General features: G+C 39.7%; 1 protein-coding gene across 1 annotated transcript in view; it reads left to right on the top strand.

Moving 5' to 3' along the window:
• PIP4K2C (phosphatidylinositol-5-phosphate 4-kinase type 2 gamma) overlaps positions 1-15,458 on the top strand; it is a 42,326-nt gene extending 26,868 nt beyond the window's left edge. Inside the window, exons 8-10 of the mRNA XM_088465905.1 lie at positions 9,838-10,087; positions 11,388-11,491; positions 11,850-15,458. Coding sequence (XP_088322031.1) covers positions 9,838-10,087; positions 11,388-11,491; positions 11,850-11,930 — 435 coding nt within the window. The 3' untranslated portion in view covers positions 11,931-15,458. The remainder of the gene's footprint in view (positions 1-9,837; positions 10,088-11,387; positions 11,492-11,849) is intronic.
• Positions 15,459-26,405: the final 10,947 nt, after the last annotated feature.

Here is a 26,405-nt window from a genome sequence, read left to right on the forward strand (position 1 = left end):
ATGCTTCCAGAGATCATGTAGTTCTTAGAACAAGATGTTACTTTGTGTGCAGTATCTGTCCCTTCTAGTCTTGTAAGGTGTTAGATCTGTGTCACAGGAACGAGAATGCTTTACAAGCAAGGATACTGTTTGGGACGCACTTTGGTTCAGACACTACATTTTGTGTAATGAACTGTGTCCAAGCATATTGGCTGTATTTACAAATCTATAAAGGATACAAAATATCAGCGGTAAATCAACACATGGTTCACCTCTTAGGGAGCGCTTAAATGTAGACTTCAAGATCCGATAAAATATATATATATATAAGAGAGAGAGATCAAGTAAACAACATGTAAAAGACCAGCAATTATAAAACTATATTAAGTATCCCACGCAATTTGTTACATTTAGAACATCTGATCAAAGAAAGTTCACTTCAAAGAAATTTCAACAGAGAGGAATGTTGTATCCAAATGGGTTTGATGCCTCTGGTTCAATAAACCAATAATGATGTTAAAAAGTCATGATGGCTCCTCCTGAGAGTACAGATTATATTTTAAGTTCCACTCCAGTGGTAATTAGTTAATGAGCCACGGTCTGTACAGCAGTCAGCAGCAGCCAGTTGAAAATAAATATTAAAGGAAAACAATAGGTAGCGGTATAGTTACCCAGCTCTCTTTGCTTGAAGGTTTTAAGGAGAGATGACGGTCCGGAGATGGCGCTGGTCACACTCATGGCACACCTCCTTGTATGCTTGTGTGTTTCCGAAGAGGACAGTGTTCAGTGCAGTCTCACTGCACATTGGAGAAAGCTCTTGTATCAGAAGCCAGAGTGGTCTCGCTGCACGCTGCAGTGGCTCAGCATCAGAGCCGGAGATAGAGCATTCAATGAAGATAGTTGCGCGGACTGGATACAAAGTATCAGTATTCCCTTGACGTGTTTCTCTGTCATGTGACAGTTTCATCAAAAGGGCAGCATAACAGAGTTTCTATTGTGGTGCCTTATATACCACTCCTTTTTTCTTTTTAGCCAATAGTATTGCTGATTACTTAAATTGGAACAGATGTATCTTAAAGTAATGCTTTAAAAGCTTATTTAAACAAATTCTTTTATATTTCAAACTTATTTTAAAACAAGGAAACATTCAATAAATTAAAATAGTACTAAATATATTATGTATCGTTCTTAAAGAGTTTATCAATTCACATATTTATAATTTCAGAGACATAGATGCGTCACCACTTTATCAGGGTAATTCACATCAAATATATCACAAAATTCAATTAGAATATAAGAGAGCTCTATGGCTCAACAGACTAAAGCATCATGTTTAACATGCAGGCGTCCCGGGTTCAAATCCCACCTGGATTGGAAAAAAATATTTTGTTTTCAATGTATTAAGAAGAAAAGATTTTCCTTAGTTAGATATGTCGTTTAGAGAGCATGTATATAGTATACATGTTATCTTCATCTTTATATATTTTTATTGTTATTGCTAAAGTAAATTTTCGTTACCATTATAACATGATTGAATATAATATTACCATAATAAAAAATTTCATATATATTAGATCTTGAATAATAATCCTACCAAAAATGAACGAATATATATATATATATATATATATAGGCTCTTCGATTAATCGATCGTGACACAGTGCACCATCTACGAATAACCCAATATATGAACTAATGTTTATCATTATAAATTATCACAAGATAGAGAGAGAGTTGAACCAATAATCCTAATAAAACTTCCAATTAAATATTATTAATATCTATATTTTCGTTCAGACCTCCAGGTGTAAGAGTTCCTGGAGCAAAAATCTAAAAAGCTTCTCTTTAGGACAATCGATTAAACCTTTTCAGAATGATCCAGAAATGACCAAGAAATGGAAAAAGGTTCTGGATGATTGTTCATTTTCACTAATTAAGTTATTGATTGTATATAGAGAACAAATAATTGAGAATCTAGCACAAGAGATTGATGAGATACAGAACTCATTAAAACCATTTGAAAATGATAGAGAATTTAAAGAGAGATTTAGTATCAAATAAGAAAATTGAAGATCATGAAAAATTCCTAGTCTCAAATAAGAATAAACTTGCTAGAGACAGTAGGGATTATGACAATAACAAAGTGAGAACATATAATAGAAGGTTCCAATTGCCTGAGGCTAAATGGAGATCAAATAAATTTGAATCACAATGGCAAAAATCAAGAGAGAAAAAAAGGACCATATAAGGAATATAAGAATGATTCCCAAACATTACTGTTGATGGAAAATAATCTAAGGATAGCAGAGAAACTATTCCTTTGACCCCTTGGAGACCTAGAAGTCCATATAGGAAAATATCTAGTAACTTTGATCAATATGACTTTAAGGGAGCCAAACCGAAACAGAAGATTAGAAATGATAGGGAAGATGAGGAAAGACTTTTTGCAAGGTAACTGATTTTTTAAGACGGGGCCAAGATCCAGACAAATACGTAAACAGATACGAGATCTTAAGTACCCACTTGCCCAAAAGGGCAAGAGAAGAAGATTTAGGGGCTGTAGATAGGAGGCCAAAAGAAATCGATCCAAAATCTTAAAAGAAAGATAAACAAAGGTATATATAAATTGTCTTCACGTATATTGACAGAACATGAAAATTCCATACTTCCTAAAGGTCTTAAATATGCTCCAGCTTCAAATCCAGATCTTTGATCTATTTGTAGCATTGAACAAATATACTAGAGATTTGTGTCAGAAAATATATTTCCTTAATAAATCACTCAAAAAGAAAGGGATTGTTGGGACACCAGTGATACTAAATACAGAGGATGAAAATGCTCTTCTAATTTTGGAAGAACTGTCAGCTGAAAGTAATCTAAAAGATAAGGAATTGGAAAAAAATTATGATCTGAAGACCTTCAGAAAAAAATCTGAATTTTATCCTACCCAATTTAAGTGTGTCTGTATAGAATCTTTCTACACATCTACTCTAGTGGATATAAGGAAACTGTCTGGAAAAAATAAGAATAATAATTTGAGATTGGATAACTTAAATATCAATGAAAGAAAGGCATTAAAAGCTTTAAAAAAATGACAAAACTATTAAAGCAGCAGATAAGGGCAGAGAAGCACATAGATTATTGTATGACTTGAAATGCCATAAGAAACTCCCCTAGGATCCTACTAAAAATTATCTAGAGGAACTTAAGGCACTTTTACATGAGGCCCTGATCGAGGGGGGCTATCTCTAAGGATGAATTACATTTTTCTTTTCATCCTATCCGGTTATCCCCACATATTACCACCTACCCAAAATACACAAGTCCCTTTCTTCACCTCCTGGTCGTCCTATTGTTTCTGGTGTTGGGTCCCTTACCACAAATTTGTCTGCATTTGTGCATTTTTTGTTTTTTGTTTGTTTTACAGGCACACATTCTCTCCCTCAGGTTCTATATCGGAGACACCACTCGCTTTTTACAACAAGTGGGTGAGGTAAGGTGGCGAGATGGCTACGTGTTAATGACTTGTGATGTGGAGTCGTTATACACGAACATTCCACATAATGGGGTGAGAGCCAGTCGCCACTTCATGAGTATTGATTTGGACTTGGGGGAGAGACGTTGTGAGTTTATTTTGGATTCCATTCAATTTATTTTGACACATAATTATTTTTCTTTTGACTCACAGTATTATTTACAGACACATGGTACTGCCATGGGCACCAAGTTCGCCCCGAGTTTTGCAATCCTATACATGGGACTCCTTGAGGCGCAATGTGTGTGGGGGGGTCCATTCGGGGCGAGCTTGGTGCTGTATGGCAGATATATAGATGATTTGTTAATTATTTGGGATGGGGTTATGGAATCAGCATCTTTTGTTTCTTATCTCAACTCCAACACTCCTTCACGCATACTGTTCACCCTACACAAATTAATTTGTTGGATATTGCCTTCCCGATCAAGGATAATTATATCTGTACTAAGACATACAAGAAGGAAGTGCATTGTAATAATTACTTAAACTATTCTAGCTGTCATCATATAAAATGGAGAAGCAATCTCCCCAGGGGACAATATCTAAGAATAAAACGTAACTGCACAGATGTAGCTGATTTCTTTGAGCAATGAAAAGATCTCACTATAGCCTTATGAGGACAAGGCTATCCAGAAAACATATTAAATTATGCCTTTAGATTAGTTGAAGCTACAAATAGATCTGAGATTCTGTCCAACACCTTAAAAAATGAAAAGAAGGATTCTAAATTACTTTAGTTTTGTAATTTATTTCAAAATTCAATGTTTGTTCCAATCAAATAAAGAAAATCATAAAGAAAAACTATTTGCAATTAAAAATGGATAAGATATTGGCTCCACATTTGGATGAAGATCCTTTGGTGGTCTTTAAAAGGCTCAAATCTAAGAAATCACCTATCCCCTAGCTTTTTTGATAGATAGAAAGAGGAGAACAAATAACTGACTAAAGGGAGTTGGTTATCAAAAATACCAAATGGTTGTTATAAATCTGGAAAATCTTCGTGTAAAACTTGTAATTTTGTCAAACAAAAAATAAGTGAATTTTGCTACTAGTCATTGAAGGTCAAGTTTTCAATAGAAAGTTTTATAAACTGTCAATCTATTTATGTAATCTATTTAATTTCTTGTGTGTGTGGCAAACAGTATGTAGGTTGTACAATTAGAACAATGAATTTTAGATTTTCAGAGCATAGAAGGAACATTCTTAATAAATAATATTGCATAGTATGCCTCGCCATGTGGTATATGAACATGGGGGGTAACATGAACGTGTTCTCAATACAAGAGGTAGAACATATCCCATCCACAAAAAGGGGAGGGGATAAGTTTAATCTATTGTCCAAAAGAGAAGCTTTGTGGATTTTTGCTCCAGGGACTCTTACACCTGGAGGTCTGAACGAAAATATAGAAATTAATAATATTTAATTGGAAGTTATATTAATATTATTGGTTCAACTCTCTCTCTATCTTGTGATAATTTATAATGATAAACATTAGTTCATATATTGGGTTATTCGTAGATGGTGCACTGTGTCACGATCGATTTATCGAAGAGCCTTTATATATGTTTTTTTGGTAGGATTATTCAAGATCTAATATATATGTGACTTATTTTTCATTATGGTAATATTATATGCAATTATGTTATAATGGTAACGAAAATGTACATTAGCAATAACAAAAAGATATAAAGAAGATAACATGTACACTATATACATGCTCTCTATACGAAATCTAATTAAGGAAAATCTTTTCTTTTTAATCAATTGAAAACAAATTTTTTTTTTTTGTATCTGGGTGGGATTTGAACCCGGTACGCCTGCATGTTAAACATGATGCTTTAGTCTGTTGAGCCATAGGGCTCTCTTATATTCTAATTGAATTTTGTGATTTATATTTGATTTGAATTACCCTGATAAAGTGCTGACACATCTGTCTCTGAAATTATAAATATGTGAATTAATAAACTCTAAGAACAATAAGTAATTATTTAGTACTATTTTAATTTATTGAATGTTTTCTTGTTTTAAAATAAGTGTATGAAATATAAATTAATTGGTTTAAATAAGCTTTTAAAGCATGACTTTAAGATACATCTGCTCTCATTTAAGTAATCAGCAATACTATTGGCTAAAAAGAAAAAAGGAGTGGTATATAAGGCACCACAATAGAAACTCTGTTATGCTGCCCTTTTGATGAAACTGTCACATGACAGAGAAACGCTTCAAGGGAATACTGATACTTTGTATCCAGTCCGCGAAACTATCTTCATTGAATGCTCTATCTCCGGCTCTGATGCTGAGCCACCGCAGCGTGCAGCAAGATCACTCTGGCTTCTGATACAAGAGCTTTCTCCAACGTGCAGTGAGACTGAATTGAACAACACTGTCCTCTTTGGAAACACACAAGCATTCAAGGAGGTGTGCCACGAGTGTGACCAGCGCTATCTCCGGACCGGCATCTCACCTTTAAACGTTCAAGCAAAGAGAGAGCTGGGTAACTATACCGGGACCTATTGTTTGCTTTAATATTTATTTTCAAATGGCTGCTGCTGACTGCCGTGGCTCATTAACTACTTACCACTGGAGTGGACCTTTTGGAAATCTAATCTGTACTTTCAGGAGGAACTATCATGACTGTTTAACATCGTTATTGGTTTATTGAACCAGAGGCATCAAACCCATTTGGATACAACATTGCTCTGAGTTGAAATTTCATTGAAGTGAACCTTCTTTAATCATATGTGATAAATGTAACAAATTGCGTGGGATACTTAATATAGTTTTATAATTGCATGTTTTTTGCACAATCATGGATATCACTAATACCAGGACTGTCAGTGTGCCTTGAGGACCGAGGTTGGGAATCTCTGCATTAGAGGTATAGAAACATAGAAAGTTTCAAAGGTGAGTAACCCTCAGATTGCGCAAGAGATACAATTCTGCAGCTCCCAACCACGCAGAAGATGAAGTAATACCAACTTCAAAAGGGTACAACAAAACAGAAAAGTGTGTCTTGGATAGCGCTAGTTGCATGTAATGCCTTAAATTAGGAAGGGAAATATGCATAAAATACCCATCCAATAAAATATCATTTATTCAGACAAAAATAGATTAAAAACAAGAACATTCATAACATAGATATAAAGAAGGAATCGGGATCCAAGATGTTAAAATCTCACCAAGTGGAGATGCTGCGGTGGGTTAATGCTAAAAATTAGCAAAGGGTCCTGGGCCAAAGTTAGCTCGGTACCACCGCAGAAAACTTTATAGTAGTCCAAATGGCAACAGGATCCCAAAAGACGTTCCTCCTGATTCACAAACTTGCACCTCCTGCAACGCGTTTCGGACCTCTCAGGATCCTTCCTCAGGCAAAGGTAGTTTGATTAAAAGACAGATCCTATTTATCCCCTGCAATATTTTCTTATTGGTCCTCCAATTCCCGCTTTTTTCGCGGCAAACATCACGATGACGTCACTTCCGGTCTTAACAGGAAGCTGCTTGCATTCCATCTATTACAACTTCCTGGAAAAGCGGAAGTTATATGCGTTCCACAGCGCAATATTTTTTCTCTGTGTTGCTGCACCAAAGAAATGCTAGGGGGTGAATACCAGGCTCCAATCGCGGCCATCTTTGTGGGGTTTTTCAGCGAACTTGAAGTATCCATGTAAGTGTGTTCCACTGATTACAAAGCTATGCCGTACTTAGTATTCCGGCAGGGTCCATCCCTCCCTCAGTGGAACACAATTATACACCGCTCCCAGCAGTAGAGGAATCATAAATAGATAAAAGAGAAATATGATAATTAATAAAATGAGAAAATTTTAAAAAACATTGAAATATATAAAATTAATCTAAAAACCATTTCAATTCAAAATCAAGGTTTAAGCCTTTAGGCGAAAGTGTATCCAAATTAAAAATCCACCTCATTTCGCTGGTGGCCAAACGTTTTTCCATATCCTTTGACCGCCAATGTGGTTTAATTACTTGGATACCCAAACATTTTTTTATGATTTTCATTTTTATTATGAATTTTTAAGAAAAATGGTCCGAGAAGGAATGTGTATTCAAACCCTTCCTAATTTAAGGCATTACATGCAATTAGCGCTATCCAAGACACACTTCAGGTATAGAAACATGCCTAGGGGTCTCAGAAGCCCATTATGTTCTCATTGTACAATGTCCCTCCCCCCCCTCCCCAAAGGGCAATAGTTCCTCCAGTGGCAGTAGATCCTCAATTACATTACAATCCTTACAAGATCCTTACCCCCTAGTGGTAATAGATCTTCAGTGGCATTACTCCTCCAACAGTGTCCATAGGTAGCCATTGTGGCACAACTAGTCCCCATTACCCCTACACTTAATGCAGAGAGCAGTGGGTGCGTCTCATGCAGGATTGTTCAATCCCCCCTCCTGTAGCTAATATCTGCACTCCGATCAGCCTAACAGAGGTCCAAGGGGAAACTAAAGTTTTTACCCTTCGCACATTTATTATAACCCATGCTCTCCAGATTGCTGTTCGCGCAGCATTCTGAGGTGTTAAATCAACTGTCACTGGTACATTACTGCCTGGGGGCTGGAGCAGTTTGAGTAATCTGTTCCTCTTTTTAAACACAAAATGAAGCAAGATGGCGCTGTCACGTGCTATGCCACCATGTCTGTGAAAGACCAGCCGCCTGCTTCTGCATTCCATGCGACCATGCCAGTTAACTGATTAATATTGAGTTGGTCATCCTCTTTGCTGCTGTAACAACCTCCCACTTTTCTGGCAAGGATAGTGGTGAAACAAGAATACATAAAACAGGTCCATTCAAGGAAGACGAAACAAATACACATGTGAAATCAAAGGGACGGGTAAGGCCTTTTTCATGAGAGCATTTACACTTTAGTGGGTAAAGTATACACTAGGAGACGAGGAACTAGTGTGGGTAGAGCAGGGACAGTTGTGAGGGTGTAATAAGCAGGAGTAAGGTAAACTTTAAGCCTTAAACCCCATCTTACAGGTTTACTTGAGGAATGTAAATGGAGGTGGTGACTTTGGGAGGGAATATGAGGAGCATCAATGTAATATTGGTACATCCATGTTGAAGGTAGCAGAGAGATGAGATAATACAGCAGGTGAAGGACAGGCTAGCATTTTTTTGGGGGGGAAAATGAGGTTAATGCTTCCGATGCCATACACCTGAAACTCTGAAGCGGAAGGATACACTCAAGTCACTCTATGCTGTGCTGCTTAGGCGTGTCATAATACAGTCTGTATAAATTGTATCAATTGAATGCCCTCTAATTAGAAATTAGGCTGTCTTAAAAAAAAAAAAAAAAAAAGAACATTTAGAACAGATGGAGACCCTCAGGCCCGTGGCTGTATAAGTCCCGTGTAATAATTTGGTCTGGCCCTCTGAGCTTTTTTGGTTAGCCTCATCTGGCTAGCAGGTTGCCTAGAATGGCACCCTGCAGCCAATATCTGTGCAGCCTGGAGTGTACTTAGGATGCTTCAGATGGTCACACCGCTGCCCTTACAGCTCCCCGGAGCATCCTCAGGATGCTCCTGGCATTGCTGTAATCACCTGCAATTGTGGCCCCACATCCGTGTGACGTCACATGGAGGAGGCGTGGCCTGCACCAGGCTCGCGAGGATAATGTGAAATATTTTAAAATGACCCTTGGCAGAAGTTTCCCCACCCCTGATTTAGAATGATACCTCATAGATCTGTTACTGTGTACTGCAGTGAAGTATTGTACAGTTATTGAGCGCACACAATTTTGATTGTATTATGGTAATTTAAATTGAAGGAAACAGAAAAAATTGTGTACAATGCAATGTTAGAATTTGATTGCATGTCTCTAGCACCTTAAATATTTATGTAATAATTATTGAAAAATGGTTCACATACAAATCCAACTTCCTAAAGTTCCATTGTTCAGTATCCTTATTATAATTGCATGGTGCACTTTGGATATATATTGTTGGTTGAGTTATTTTTGTAATGGTTGTAATTTTTTCCCATTTTATCTTTATATATTTTTTTTCTTATATAATGCCTATAAAGTAGTTAATGAGATCCTTTCTAGGATCTCATTAGAAGTCTTTCTGCGGAGAGGCGTGATGTTTTTTTTGGAATTGGCATTACAAAGCTTGTTTGCAACAATGCAGTCTCTCTAAAAAGATGGCTTTCTTTAAGCTATAGATGGGTTATTGGAGCAGAGCTGTTTAGGAAGAAGGTGTGTGCTGATTATTTTTTCCCAAATGCATTCACTTCACTTTCTAACTTAAATGTATATTTATGATTCTTAACAATAAAATTGACATGTTCTATTCATTTAGTTTCTAGTGTGTTTAAAAATCATGGATTATAGCCTACTGCTGGGAATTCATGATGTTCTTCGTGCCGAGCAGGAGGAGGAAGAGGAACTAGAAGAAGAGGAAGCTGAGAATGAGGGACCAGGACATGTGACTGTTGGCTCCTATGGAACTTCCCCTGAGGGAATAGCTGGGTATCTGAACTCCCATAAACCTTTAGGCCCTGGAGAGTTTGAGCCGTTCATTGATGTGTATGCAATGAAATGCTCTGATAGTAAGTTTTCATTGTGACTATTATGGTACAGCTTGCTGCTGTTGACAAAACAATTACATTATCCAAACATATTTTCATATAGGGTCATAAGGCTATAATTTTAGACAAAACACCTAAAAAGCTTATTTTATTAGGTAATAATTTATGAAATCACCAAGTTACATTTTATTTTGGAACTACTATGCCCGTGGCGACCGTTTCACCAATTTGAACCCAGAACGTGTACAAAAAATGCTTTGCTAGATAATGGCTAGATCATTTGTTAATACGACGAAATTGTGTAATAGATGTGTGTGTGTGAAAAAAACCCAGCTAAGCCACGCCCTTTTTTATCGTGTTTGGGGATTTTTTTTATTGTAACATTTCGCCAGTTTGTACGTGCGATGATATATTTGGCCATGGACTCTGAAACAAAATGGACCATTTCCAGGTGGTAGCTGAGCCCCTATAGATGCAAATGATAATGCACGTTGCTTTCAAGACTCAAACCTGGAGCTGATTGGCTGGGATTTGCGAGCCTGGAATTGACGTGTTGGAGAAAGTAGGTGAGGGAAGAGCACCCCCTACGGCAGCAGTCTCACGTGTTGTGCTGCCAGCACGCCCTCCCTCATTTATGTAATGGCTAGGCCAGGCGGCCAATCAGGAGCTGAACTGAACAGAACGTAAACAGTGTCCGCACATGGCTAGGGCGCCGGGTCATTGTGAGAGCACAGACAAGCAGTAGTGTGTGAAAACAGCAGCCAGCGACTGTCACTCCTATCCAGCTTTACCCGGGTCACTGTGCTGGCTCTGTGTTCTGGTAGTTGTTTGTTTATTTTTTGACATGTTCAGTTTAGCTATACCAGAGCACTTCTTGTGTTTTTTTTTTTTTTTTTTTTTTTTTAATCAAATTTAATAGTTTTGTTGCAAATTCTGTAATGTATTGATTGAAATCAATCACAAAAGAATAATTAATATCGTAATTAGTCTGTGAGAGGTTCAAATTCAAAGTGTGTTTTGGACAAAGGGACTAAGCAATATATATATATAATATGTGTGTACGTATGTATAATATATTCAGTATATACAGATTGTGACTACTAGGGGCAACATACTATGGCTGAGCTAGTGGCTGCTTGTAAAATGTTTGAGTCCTGAGCAAAGTCCTAGGTTCACCCCATGGTAGTTGCTAAAATTACATAGGCTTTCCAATAAACCTCAGTTTTTTGTGGATGAAAACTTATCACACCATTAGCCCGAATATGTTCCTTTTCGCATGTATGTGCGCTCCTGTTTATTGGACTGCTGTCTCATCATACAGGTGCTCCACAGAAGGAGGTTTATTTCATGGGACTGATTGACATTTTAACACCGTATGATGCAAAGAAGAAAGCTGCTCATGCCGCTAAAACAGTGAAGCATGGGGTAAGTGTTCTCCTATCCCCTCTGTAATGTCTCAGTCGTGGGCACTTCAGGTTTCGTCAAGAATATACACACTGATATAGTTAAATAATCCTAAACGCTGTAGATTGGGTTTTATCTTTAGGTTTATTTTACATCCCTTCTGTGAGACTTATCGATTTGTTTTGTGAACTTTGTGTGAATGGAATTTAAATCTTTTTGTTCCTTTTTTTTTTTTTTTTTTTTTTTACATCAGGATTTTCTGTTTAGTATGCAAATTACTTTCAAAGAAATAGACCTCTATAGTAACACATTCCTATTTGTGATCTTTATTATATACACAAACTTTATTTTTATATAAAACCAAAACCCTTTTTTCCAGGCTGGAGCTGAGATTTCTACTGTTCATCCTGACCAATATGGGAAAAGGTTCCTGGAGTTTGTCACAAATATCTTTGCGTAAAACAGGATTTTTTTTTTCTTTCTATGAATGTTACCTTTCCAATGGCATCACCGTTTATCACCAGGAGGGGGAGATTGTCCTGTAAAATGGGCATACACTGGACTCTGGAGGAATAGAATATTTGTGGACCAAATAAAGAGGAAACCTATCCTGATGCAATGGTACTCATCTGTATTCCTACTTTCTAGCAAATGTAGAGACATAGGTTTGTGCATCCCCAGTGCTCATTGTGTTACACAATGTTTGGGCCCACACCTTATACCGGCAATGCAAACCCTTTCTTTGTAGTGACATTTCTTTTGCATCTGCTCCACGGTAATTTAAGATGCTCTCACTTATAGCAAATTCAGTTCCTTTTAGTTTTTAAAAGAATATTAATAAAATAGCCCTAAAAATACTGTCTGTCTGGCCGATGACCGTGATCTGTCAGCATGTGTTATCCGCTGCCTTTACAAACTGGACCCAGAGTGATGCAGTTTGCCACCCACCTGTCTAACCAAGTAATCTCAGATTCAGTCTCCTCATGCAGGCCACACGGGCAGAGTTGCCCATGCAAGAGCAATTGTACCAGAGAGAAAACTATTCCACAAGTAACCGTATAATAAAGGGGCTAGCCATAGTAACCAATCAGTCTTTATTTTTTAGTACAGTTAAGAAAATGAACACACAGCAGATGATGGTTTCTATGAGGTATAGTATTTATAGTTAAATGTAAACACTTTTCAGAATGTCCCCCATTATATGCAGTGCAATCAATAGCCACGTGATCCATATATTACCTGGTTTCTTGTGACCTGTGCACCATGGTTCGCTGTGTAGATGGAGAAAATAGAAACAAATTTTCAGGTTATTGGCAAAAATGTTGTACTTAATACAGCTGCAGTGATCATTCTAATGTTCTATTTGCAAGTTGTGAGCTCCCTACTCGGTGCTGATTTATTATGATGTATCTTTAGGTATGGGGTATATAACCTTTGGTTTGTAGGTGATTTTCATAATATTTAAAATATTTTCTTAAATTACATTTTGTATTCCATTGCAGTAATAAAACCCTATTGGGGAGCTACAAATTAATTGCTAAAATGACATTGATGGTAGTAGCTTGGATGCAGAAGATGGCTGTCCATCTTTCCACAGAGCTGACATTGATGGTAGTAGCTTGGATGCAGAAGATGGCTGTCCATCTTTCCACAGAACTGAAGTGCAGTTCTAATTCCGCCCCATTCATTATATAGGATTTTCGCTTGTAACCTCTTAAATTAGCGATATCACCAAAGTGTGCAAATTGAGTTGCACAGAGTTAAAATATATGTAAATCTGTATTTGACTTTTTTTGGGGGGGGGAGTATACCAAAGCTCTGTTTTGTGTTATGCTGTTAATTGTAATTTACTAGCCAGGTCTAGCAGTTGTTGGAACTTCTAGTAGAACTGATACTCTGTAAAACTAATAATTTTCACTCCACTAGTTAAATTTAGTTCAATTAGATTGAGGTTAAAAAAAAAATATTCTACAACCAGCTCTGCCTTTGAACACCGAGAGATCAATTGAAAAGACCCATTCGCTAAATACTCAGAGATGTTTCTGCAGGTGAGGGAAGGGGGGGGACAGTTACTACTGAAGGAGTGGGTGAATGTTTCTCATATGTGGGTGTTGGTCATTCTATGGCATGCCTCTGTGCAGCAACCTGTGCATAGTAGCACACCGGTTCAGTCATTTTATTGCAACCCAAGAAACTCATAAATAGAGGACATGGGTTGTGTCATCTCATCTCCAAAAAGTGCACAAAACAAACCCCATAAGGACTGCAGACTACACATAAAATGTAGAGTTGTTCTCTACATTTTATGCTGTCTTGGAGAAAGATGATGCACAACAGCCAACAGAAGAGAATTGTGCTACAGGTCAGAAAAAGATCTCCGATCCTCACCATAACATTGTCTCAATTATTTTCTGTCCTGTTGATTACCTGGGATCAATTCAGTCCATATTTATAGCCTTGAAATTCCCTCAGAATGGCGGCACCTCTCTAACGCCATTGACGTGCACAAGACTTCTGTCATGTTGGGACCGTATTCTAAAGAGACATGCACAGCTGCATATAGTAGAGAATGGAGTATGGCCTCCACACATTAAAAATGCATACATGTGACTGATTTTTGTAGCTCTTAAATAAAAAAAACAACAACTTTATTTTGGGTTTAGAGTTTCCTTCTAGATGTTCAGGATTTTTTGGCTTTTTTTTTTTTTTCTTATATTTCTAGAACTTGCTATAGTTACAAATGCAAAAAGTGCAACGTTCTCCGTAGTATAGAATAGATTTGATAACGTGTCTCATATTGCCTAAACACACGTTACTGACGGTGCCTATATTGCAAAATCTAATGTGCTGTCTGTATACAGGCAAATATGTGCACGCTACTACATTTTGTTTTCCATTGTTTCCTTTCATACTAATTTTATATACCATGTTAAAACTTTTCAAATTAAGCTATTTTGTGTATAAATCTTAAACTAATGTCATCCAAAAGATAATGTATTCTGCTCTAATATACCAAATGATGGTTATATGCACTTTTCAGCTACTTATGAAGGCTGACTAATTATTATTTTAGCCCAGTGCTCCTTGAATTCATTATGTTCCATAATATTGAACTTGTACATTTCTTAACGGGTTTATGCTCCACAGCAATTTTGTCAAAAGCAAACCTAGCAAAGGATAACCTGTATGTACTTCTTTTATCTCAACATTTCTATAAAAGTGCCTTATGCTGTTATGTAAATAGGCAGTTTCACCTTTGCACAAATGTACAATTCCATGACTTTTGTACAGTGTCAGGGATTAAATCAAACAAAAGCGTGCAAATAAACAATGGCTTTGTGTTTTTGTTCCCATATGAAATTTGTTTACTCCACACACAAGACGAGAGTGCATTTCACTGCATAATACTTCTTTTCAAATGAACAGTGCTGACTCTTCATGATTGTGCAGTTCAATTTTTCTTATTCTCAGGAATATCATTGCTCTTTTTAGCATTTGGGGATAGATTTGATGAGTGAAATATGACTAGTAAGACACCTCATATAGCAAATAAAAATAAGCATAATGTAGTACCCAGAGATGGGCACAGCCAGAACAGGTCCTCGCGGATAACTGAACATAGGTTGACTCAATGCTGTATTGCATACAGGCTGCACGTAGTGGCCTTATGTCTTGCTAAATGGCTTATTCATATACACCGGTACATTTTTCTTGGGTACAACCTGTATTATGTGCTGAAGTCAGTATAATTTTTCTTGCTCCATGCAGTTTTGTTTTCTTCAGCAAGGACAGCTGTAACAAGTAATGGTTGTTTAAATTAGCTTTTAATCTGAATCTTGGCGCGCACACTGAAAGTAACCCAGTGACCAAACTTATTCACTATGAAAATGGCCTTTCTTTTTCTATATATTAAAAGATGGACAGCTTGCAAATGAATTGAATAAACATTGTTAGGGGTGATAGAAATATAATTCTTCATCTGTAATTGGTGGTCTTTTTCTGTTTATTTGAGGAGTATGTTGATGACTGGTCTGTCTTGATTGGCAGGTATTTAATATAATAAAAAAAGGTTATTGTTAAGGCTCGTTTTCCTACATAATTAAAGGAACGTATATGGAGAAGACATCTATCTGTGTCCTTTATCTCTTTCCAGACTAATCTCCCATTACTCCAGTTCTGCCTCTCACCACTAGATGGCCACTCACTGCAACAAATTGTGACCTTATGATTTTGCACCACTGGTTGCAGGTTGTGAGCTCTTTTTAGTTGTTCTGTTATAGCTAATGAAAAATTAAAGACATGTCAACCAAAAAAAAACACAACTAAAGTTTTAATTCTTAATTGAGACTTAGACGATACGATCACAAACGAGCTGAGTCTCGGAATAATGTATATTATTATTTACACAAGTCATTTTTAGTGTATAAATGATAAACCAAGGTTCACAAGATTGGAATGATTCTACAATAGACTAAGCCAGAGGTTCCCAAAGTCCGCCATTACAGTCAACGTTTTAGGGATATCCATGCTTGAGCACAGGTGACTTAATCAGTACCTCAGTCCATTTGATTTAACCATCTGGACTCAGGCTTGGATATCCCTAAAACGTGGAGTGTAATGGCGGACTTTGGGAACCTCTGGACTAAGCTTTTAGCTGATGAGTTTTTCTCATCCAGTCCAAACTCTGTGTGCTTGTAATGTATGAAGTCTCCTGACCGTTTTTCAAATGTACGGTTTCAAGTATCAAATGCAATGAAATATGTATTCAAATAGAAACAGTAGTGTTATGATAGTATGAAATAGTATAGCCCATCACACTATCCTACTACAAAGCAGTGTCAACTTCATGTACATGATGCGTAGAGGTATAGCCATTTTCTTTTAAATAGGTTATGTATTAACAAGCTAGAAACTCTGTGTACAAAGTTGATTCAGGACATTTCTTTACATAGGCATAAGTAATTACCTCTTTAGGTCCCCTCCTAACTTAGTGCTTCTCCCATCCCTTGCCATTCTGTACCATTGGAGTGCTGTAATGGAGATTTTGTAATACCCTTTCGTTGGTAATTTAAACAAAAAAAAAAAAAAAAGCACAATTTAAGTTTATTCAGACTATTTGGGTCTACTTGTCATGATACAAGAGAGTGTTGTGGTCTTAAACACTTCTGACTTCATACATAGGCACCTGGCAAGAGATTGTCTTAATTGTATTTGCAGTACACTTCTAAACCTGTGTCATCTAGCTTGACACCATTACATCAAGAATGCAAAAAACAGGCACTTTATTTTACATCACAAAATATAGAAATGACTCCCCTGGACCAGCCAGTGCCATGGTGTTAGAGCTCAATATAAAAAAAACATTGCATGTCTACAATTGCTTTTAGTAGAAATAATCGTTGACAATATGAGTACACCTTGTTTACATGTTGCGAAAAATATACTGGGTAATCTGTTGATAAATATATTAAAAATTAGTAAGTGACATGTGCAAATGATAATGCACAATGAGTGCGTTTTTCAGAAATATATTTGAAAAACATGTAATTTATTATACATAAAAACTAGGAGACACTGTCCCTCAAGATAAAAAAATTATATATGGCGCATAAGCAGAGAGTATCCAGAATAGTAAGTCTTAATTTAAATGGAAACAAATTGTCAAGCAGTGTCTTTATCTCCTTATAAAATTGGAGAAGAGTGGCTGCACAGTATTCAGATAATTAGTGCACATTTAAAGGATTTTCATACCACGTGCTGGTATAACTGGAGCCGGGATAGTGAAATCGCTGAAGTATTGGGAGTTTCTGTTTAACTTATGAGTACAGTGTTACATTGCGAGAGGTTCCCCCCTCATGCCATTGACCAATAAAGATTATGTAGGAGCCGAGTTGAAGTATTGCATGAGTCTATTAAAATTATCATCGAAATATCAGCACTCCAACATCTTAAACAAATGGGGCCAGGCTACAGTGTCAAATGCCTTATGTTTATCCAAACTAAGTAGCATATGTAGGGTTTTGAGCAGAAGCTATAGTCTCTGCAGTAGCCGTTCAAATCGCCTTCACTGAGCGGTGTTTGTGAACAATTATCAAGGTAAGTCTACCATAACTCTAACTCCTCTTCTTTGAGGTCCACAGGGGTACCATGGAGATAATATGGTTGGAGAGATCCAGGCACCAAACAGTTAGAGCTTTCAGCTCCCAGGATGCCTGTGGTCCTCCATATATACCCCACCCATAACCACAAGCCTTCAGTTTTGTTAACAAGCCTCAAAGCAGGAGAAGGAAAAGCAATTGTACACCAGAAACCCTCTCGCACAAGAAGAGGGAATCCATGACAGAAAGAAAAGAAAATGTACCCATTGCAGCCAGGTGCGTCAGGGTGGGTGCCCTGTGGACCCTATGGACCTTGAAGAAAAGGAGTTATCAAGGCAAGTCTACCATAACTCTAATTTTCTTCTTCTGGGTCCATAGGGATACCATGGGGATGTCCTAAAGCAGTGTGGACAGAAGACCACGTGGCTGCCTTACACAACTGTTCATCAGAGGCACCATGACTAAATGCCCACGATGGCCCTACAGACCGAGTAGAATGTGCTGTCACCGTGCTTGGGACAGAAGGATTCGCTTGTGAGTACACCAGAGAGATAAGCAGACTCTGGTGAGATGGCTACGCATGACTGTTAGCCGGCCATCCTCATTTGTGAAAACCATATAATACAAAAAAGGCATCAGATTTTCTAACAGTTTGTGCGCTCCACATAAATATGGAGAGCACGGACTACATCCGGGGAGGCTTCACTTTACAGAAATATCTGGAACCTGAGAAGCTGGAACTACAATTTCTTAATTCGCATGGAAATGGGACACTACCTTAGGAAGGTAACTCTCTTGTATGTAGAACAGCTCTATCCTAGAAAAAAATCAATAATGGGGAGCGACCAGTGCTGACAAATCAGAGCCTCTGTGTGCAAAAGAGACAGCGAGGAGAAAGTGTCTTCGTTGTCAACCATTTCAAGTCTATAGAGTCCAGAGGTTGAAATAGGGAAGCTTGTAGCCCTTAAGGACCAAAGACAAATCCCACAGTGCTACTGGTGGGACAAACGGAGGCTGAACTCTCAGAACTCCTTTTGATTAAAAAAAATTCTAACCTCTGGTAATGAGGCATTCTTCCTCTAGGAACCACACTGCTAGTGCAGAAACTGTACTCTCAAAGTGGCCAGGTCCAGACCTTACTGGAGAAAAGCCAGTACCCTGGAAATCCTTTAGCAGATCCTGCCATAGAGGAAGAGGATATGGACTGTCTATGGATAGATTCTGTATGTCGGTGAAAAAAATTACGCCTGGGCCAAGCCGGAGCCACCAGTATTACTGTTCTGCCTTCCTGCTTGAATTTCCTGAGCACTCTTGGGAGGAGGGAAATTTGAGGAAAGAGATAAGTCCCATCTTGCTGCCAGTGCGTCCACGAATGCTGCTGATGGGTCTCTGGACCTTGACCCATACCTGGAGATCTTGTGGTTGTGACGTGATGCCATGAGATCTATTTCTGGTAGACCCCATTTGTTTACCAGGAGCTGAAACACTCCCGGATGGATACCACTCTCTGGCGTTGTATGTCCTGGCGACATAGGAAGTCTGCTTCCCAATTGAGTACTCGGTATGAATATTGCCGAGATGGCTGGAAGATGACGTTCTGCCCAAATCAAAACCTTTGTCACCTCTTTCATGGCTGCATAACTTATTGTGCCTCCCTAGTGGTTGAGATAGGCCACTGTAGTTGCGTTATCGGACTGGATCTGGACTGGCCTGCCCTGGAGCAGGTCCTGTGCCATAAGTGCTTTGTATACTGCTTGCAGTTCCAGAATGTTTATTGGCAGAGTAATTTCTTGATTTGTCCATCTTCCCTGAAAGATGCGATGACCTGTCACTGCTCTCCAGAATGGGCACCCATTGTCCAGATGGTCCTTTTTCAGCCACTGCAGGAGTGAGTGATGAACTTCTAGAGTGAGAAGGATCCTCTTGGACCTTATTAGATAGATAATACTGTCTGTCCCACTTGGAGAGAATCCATTTTTTTTGGAGAGGCCTGGAATGGAACGGAGCAGACCCCACAATGTCGAAGGCGTATACCATTTATCCCAGGACCTGCATCGTTGATAGAATTGATACTCTTTGCTTGCGTACTCTCAATGATAGGGCCGCAATCTTTTCCTCTGGTAGAAAATCTTTTCCTCTGTCTGAGAGTCTAGAAATGTTCTCAGATCTACCATCCTCTGTGTTGGAGAAAGAGAGGATTTCCTCCAATGGATGATCCAGCCATGCTTCTGTAGGCAGACTATGGTCAGCTGCATATTGTGTTGTAAAACAACTGGAGTTTGTGCCAATATTGGAAGGTCCTCAAAATATGGTAGTATTCTGACTCCCTGACGCCTTAGAGAGGCCATCATGACTGCCATTATCTTGGTAAATACCCGAGGGGCTGTTGATAGGCCAAAGGACAGCGCCTGGAATTGGTACCGTAGAAATTGTTGGTGGGATGGCATAATGGGAACATGCAGATAACGCATCCTGAATATCCAGGGAAACCATAAAATCCCCAGGTTTCATTACCAAAATAATTGACTGGAGTGTTTCCATACGGAACTTGGGTACACTGACATTTGTTGAGGGTTTTTAGCTCTAGAATAGGGTGATGAGACCCATTTTGGTTTCTGAACCAAAAATGGATTGGAATAATAACCCCTTCCTTGTTGTAACACAGAAACCAGTATAATTACCCCTGCCTGCAGCAGGGAAAGAATGGCCTCCTGATGGAGGAATTGTGCAAAAACAAACTTCTGGGGAGGATGCCTCCGGAAAGTGAGAGCATACCCCTGAGAGACCACTGCTTGGAACCAGGCATCTGTTTGATGCCAGCAATCCGCAAACTGAAGAAGTCTGCCCCCAACCCTGGGATCCACCAGGTGGAGGCCTGCCCTATCAGGCCGATGGTTTGTTGTCTGGCTTAGAAGCTGGACGTCTGGTCGGCGCAGAGCTTTGTTTTGTCGCCTGGTTGTCCTGTGAAAACTAGACTGCCTGGAGGAAGACTGTTCCTTTGCTCGTCCCTGAGGATGAAAAGAATACTTGCTAGACTTCAATGTAGGTGTATATGGCAGACCTGCAGAGTTTATCTAACTCTGCTCCAAAAAGTATATTTCCATAAAAAGGTAGTTTCCAGAGCTTTCTTTGATCATGTATCAGTTTTCCAGGATCTTAACTAAAGGACCTTGCGCGCCGCTACTGATGCTTCCAGCATCTATCACCGCTCTACTTCATCTGTTCTCTGGTAGCATCTGGTAGAGAGTCCTCAAATGCCACTGTCCATTCCTCAACAGCTTTGCATCCTAGGCTCCAGCCATAGCTGGACGAGTAGCGGCTCCTGATGATGAAAATATTGCCTTAAGACATGTTTCAAGTTTTCTATATGTAGAATCCTTAAGAGAAGATGCTGATGGACTAGGCAATGTAGCATTTCTGACTTAAGTGCGTCACATGAGCATCCACAGTAGGAGGCACCTCCCACTTAGTACATTCAGAAGCTGGGAAAGGATACAACTATGTTAATCTTTTATGCACATAAAACCATTTATTTGGGTTTCTCAGATTTAGGAAACTCAGTTTTGACCACCTTCTGGTGTTTAAACACTGGAGCCTTCTTACTAGGAGCTGGTTCATTATCCTAAAATATCTAGGATTGATTTAATTGCCCTCACTAAAGAAGGAACATCTACTGAGAACAGATGGTCCTTCTCTCCCAAGCTAGACTCTGGTAAAGAACCCTGCGCATCATCTGATTCATCTGATGATGCATCTGAATCCGTATGCTGAGCAGACTGATAAAAGACAACTTGCGTTTAGGTGCCTTAGTAACTACCAATCTGCTTGCAACCACTGACTGAGCCATACATTGATTTGAGTGGGCATAAGCATCCCTCCAGGAAGGATGTATAGGAGGTGTAATCCTAGCATGGTGTGGGTACCCCATACAAGGAGGCATTATGGGAGTAGCCATAAGATCCACAAATTGCTTCATATACTGAGACCAGGAAGACCACCCAAGATGGCTCTTGTACAGGGACTGGTATGTTGGACTGGTGAGGTGGCTCTTTATAACAGACAGCACAGAAACTATTCTTAACCAAGTCCTGAGAGGTCGATCCCGCTAAACAGGCTTTACATGAAATCCGCACAGGGGCCCCCTCCTGATTGCCTGTACTTATTGCTTTCTTCACATTTTTATACACACGTACACAGAGAAGAGCAAAATTATGTAACACTTGCATACACCTTTCTTACATACACACATACATATATACATATATTTGCAGAACACCAAGGTTATATACTAGTGAAAGATTAAATAGAATTTGCATTGAAGTTTATTTAGCAACTGCATGAGGTAATTCATTACTGGGATTAAAGTTAGAAAATCACTTCTGAGTTATGTACCGTATACTATCTTTGTATCATTCGCATGTATACCATCTATTACCTTGCAATTCCTGTTTATGGAGTATGATTTCAAGGTTTAATCAATATGCAATAATACATTATGGATAAGATAATCAGGGGACTTTGATAGATTTGTCAAGGGATATTTGGGTGGTTTCGGCCCAGTAAAAGCTTGCATGTTTAGCTCACATGGTGCTTTGGTTGTTATGTCTAGCATAACAATGGCAGCCCTCTGTCTGGGCTTTTTATGGTAAAGGACGGAATACGTAAGAAGACTGTATGGAAGATTAATAAAGTAATCTAGGCGTTCACAGATGTAGCAATATTAGACAGAGAAAATAGATTAAAGGAAAATATTGTGTCATTCCTATAATTATAATCATCACTATTGATGAAGAGAAGATTTTGTGTAACTATTAGACCCTCAGAGAGGAGTGGAGGTCGCGCAGACCACCGGAAAATACACTCTAACAATGTATTTCATGTCCATGGGGTGAAGTGTGGTTAAGGATGTGCAGTCATGTGGGAAAGTAAATGACGAACAAAGAACATAGAGAGACATTTTAGAAACTAATGATTTTCATACCTGAAAACCACAGGGCTCTGAAGTGAGGATACATTTCCTCATCATAACTATGAAGTGGTTGGGAACACCAGAGTAATTATTTTGTCAAAAAGCTGTATGCAGCACTTTATTAGCAGAATTGCTGCTGTGTCCTAGGGGGAAGAGCATTTACCAATAACACTGCTTCATCCACGGTGCATGGCATCTCTTCAGGACATCCTGGTGAGAAATTGCTGCATTCTGAAGAACCCGTCTGACCATTCCCTAAGGACTACTTGCATTAAACTGTTACCTTTGATACATATTACAGAGAGCTCAGGAGTCCCTAGAAAGCTAAAGGCAAGTGACATGGGATAGTTTTTTTTTTTAAGATAACTTGTAAAACCCAACAAATTCAACTTAATTGAAGTGCTTTCCATAGTTGGGTTTTACAAGTTCAGTGCTTTCCATAATAGGTTAACAACTAAGTAGTTCTCTACCCTTCTCTGTATTCTTTCTCCAGTCTATTTTAGGAGTTTGGGAAAGTTGAAGTTCTGTCAGTGTTGAGGGACTGATTCTTTCTAAAAGACTCTCCTGGTGATAAGAACTTGGGAACAGACTCTGATGAAAGTACCAGCTCTACAGAATAACCTACAGGCAAAACGAGCATTAATCCAGCCCCACAAGTTTTGGGCTACAGGATTAGACTGCAATTGGCCTCACCTTTTAAAATTATTTATTTTTTTAAAGTTTATATGTAGCACTACTGACGACAAATCCTCAAAATCTTCTAGTGTGTACCCATTATATCAAGCGGAGTGTGTTCCCGTGGGGTCGTCAGCCACATCATCAGGTCGGCCCTACATGCAGCTCAACCTGACAATGCGACTGATGACCCCATGCAGCGGGATGTGGCAGGGGCCAACATTTCGAGCACATAATGGCCTAGTGCTCCGGCTGCCCGATAGTTCAGCCTGTTTGCAGGGGAGGGGGGGGTCGCCCACCGGATCGCTGGGTACACACGTCATTTAGTGTGTACCCTGCTTTGCAGTTGATCAGGGCAGAAATTTGATGAACTGATTTGTTGGAAAGGAGGCATTCTATGACGGTCACGTGTGTGTTTAAGATTAACTCAAGTGGAGACGTATAGAAGAGTAACCGAAGAGGAGGAACAAACTAAGAAAAGTCTATAAAGGCCCCAATATATGGTGCAATATAGCAGCCGATCCTACGGATTGGAACGATATCGCTGCTATATCGTACCGTGTGTGGGCATGATATCGGCCAGTGCGCATCCTGTGGGATAGTACATTGCTCCTCCAGATCTTTCTGCATGTTCACTTGATCTGGGGGAGCGATGTACGATCCCATGCAGCGCTATGGGGGGGGGGGGTTCCGCATATGGGGCAGTCGGCCACCCCATCGCTCAGTGTGTGGGGACCGCCCAATATGTCGGCCGTCGCGTTGCATGGTGCATATCGCATTTTGTATGGGGACCTTAAGACCAAAACTGACATAATACAGGCACGCTGCAGACAAATTAGTAGATGCAGCTGAAAAACTCGCCAGAGAAACACTGCAACAAGGAACAGCGCTGGGAGGGCTTTCAGTGTCCCCTATAGAATATTTTCTCCTTCATCCACTAGGGGACACTGGAGTATACACAATGGGGGTGTCCCAAAGCTGACCTCCCGGGTGGAAAGGCGCTGAGAAACTTTTCAAACTCTGTGACCAACAGTAAATAGGGGTTGCCAGAGACAACGTTAAAAAACAAAACAAAAGCATGAACTGTGCACCGGGCACCCACATGGCAAGCCGACCAGCAGAAGCACGTTGCCTGACTGCCTCCCACTGAAAACTATCAGATTTCCAAGGAGAGACTGCCTGATTCAGCAAGGAATGCACGGATGCAGATGCACGCAATCGTTCGATGGTTTTGCTCTGCACATTCGTATGCATCGCAGTGCTCGTGCTCGAACCGGCCAGTGCGATGGAGTATGCGAACACAGGAAGTCCGCAGCCCCAAGGGTGGTGATGGGAGTGGTCAGGCAGGCGTGCCTGTGCGTTTGGACACCGTTTCAGGGGCGTGCATAATTAAACTCTTGTGGCGACGGACACAGCCTGAGATCTAGTTGCACACAGGAAGTCTCGCTATGCCTGCGTGTGGGTCTGATGGTTCTCGCTGGATCCGCTGTCTTGCCATGTATAGAGGACGCAAGTAATGGGAAGTGGGTGGTATTATGTAGTGCTGGGCGTCTGCTTATTCTGCTGCGATTGCTGTGCGTATGCATTCATTAGCATATTCTTGCAGCAGCCGGGTGAGTGTCTGCATCTGTGCTTTCTTTGCTGAATCAGCCCCTTTATCATAGCCTGAAAGCTATATACGAATATGCAAGAAAAAACATAACCACATCCAGAAGATGCAGGAGCAGTCGACCAAAAGAAACTACAAGGATGAACCATTGAGGAAGGCCATCCAGTTACAAAAGGAAGCCGGCTTCAAGCTAAGCACCGCTTGATCGCTAAGGAAAAAGTATGGAGAGTGATGGGCAGGCCCACAAGCTCTGACCGTACTGAGCGAATTCAGGAACCAACCGTGAAACTGTCAGCCAGGACCATCTAGAGGTCCACCTAAGCTAGAAGCTCAACCCCATCCAATTTGAAGGAAACACATGGATTTAATAGAATATACCAACAGAATGAAAGTTCTTCACATAGGAGGACCAAGGTAACTGGACTCAATAAACTTCCTGGACAAGTCCTGAAGATCAGGAAGAAACGACAATGCCGAACCATGTCGAAACAAAACAGATTGAAATGCCATCGACACCAACTCCCGGTCCAATCAAGGAGGAAAGGCTGATATCAGACTCCTCCCAACCACGGCTACAACAACCACGCCAATAACAAAAATGTAGCAATGCAAGGAATATGAACAAAACTGGTGAAGAGGATCTAGCCATCAAGGAGATGATTACGGGTCGCTTGCAAAAACAACCGGAAAACCGAGCACCACACTCATCGAGGCCAAACGGAGACACTGGAATAACTGACGTGGAGAAGCACTAGAGGCCCAAAATGTGTGCCCCCTGACATCTTTGAGAGGGCATGGACTAATTGGTATACACCAACTAGGAACACCCAAACTGGGTTCAAATGCGCACCAATACAAAGAAGAATGACACCTGACCAATAGGGTCATCTGTGCACCCATGAAAGGATTGATGATGGTGACACCTTGTCCCCAGAGGAAAGAAGACATGGATTAAGGATACCAAAAGGCCAAACAATAACAAGGTAAGGTAGCAAAATAACATGCCCCCAGGGGTGACAACTCCGAGCCAGAAAATGGCTGGAATCCAGAGAGCCTTAATTTTCCTTCAAATTTGGAACACCACCCCAGAGGGGAATTAAACCTGGAAAGAAAACTGGACGCATTCAGTACTTCAGTAAGGCACTGAACGACCCCTAGTGTAAAGATACAAAACAAATCAATCAGAATAATAACAAAACTCCAATTCCATTTAATTGGATGAAAAAGGAGCAGACCACAAAACCAACAGCAGCTACCTAGAATTAAGACCTTGTGCTCACTTCACTGAGAAGAGCGTAGTACTGCCCTGCCACATTAGGTGCCTTATGTAGACACCCTAGCACATTATTTCAGTTAAACGAAGCAATGATCAGTGACAGAGAAAGCTTGTCCCCCCCCACCCCTGTTTTGAAAGAAGATGTGACAAAGCAAGAATACTGGAACTTGCTAGTATGGCTGGCACAGCCATTTTGCACAACATGCACCCAAGCAGGGAGAATGCTGGTGGAATGATCCAAAGCGCACAGTGTAAGCTTGACAATGTGCCTAGTTCCAGGAAGGAAGATAACGGCTGAATTAAAACCA

Source organism: Taudactylus pleione, unplaced genomic scaffold (genome assembly GCF_031769625.1).
Source record: "Taudactylus pleione unplaced genomic scaffold, aTauple2 ptg000065l, whole genome shotgun sequence".
Taxonomy (NCBI): domain Eukaryota; kingdom Metazoa; phylum Chordata; class Amphibia; order Anura; family Myobatrachidae; genus Taudactylus; species Taudactylus pleione.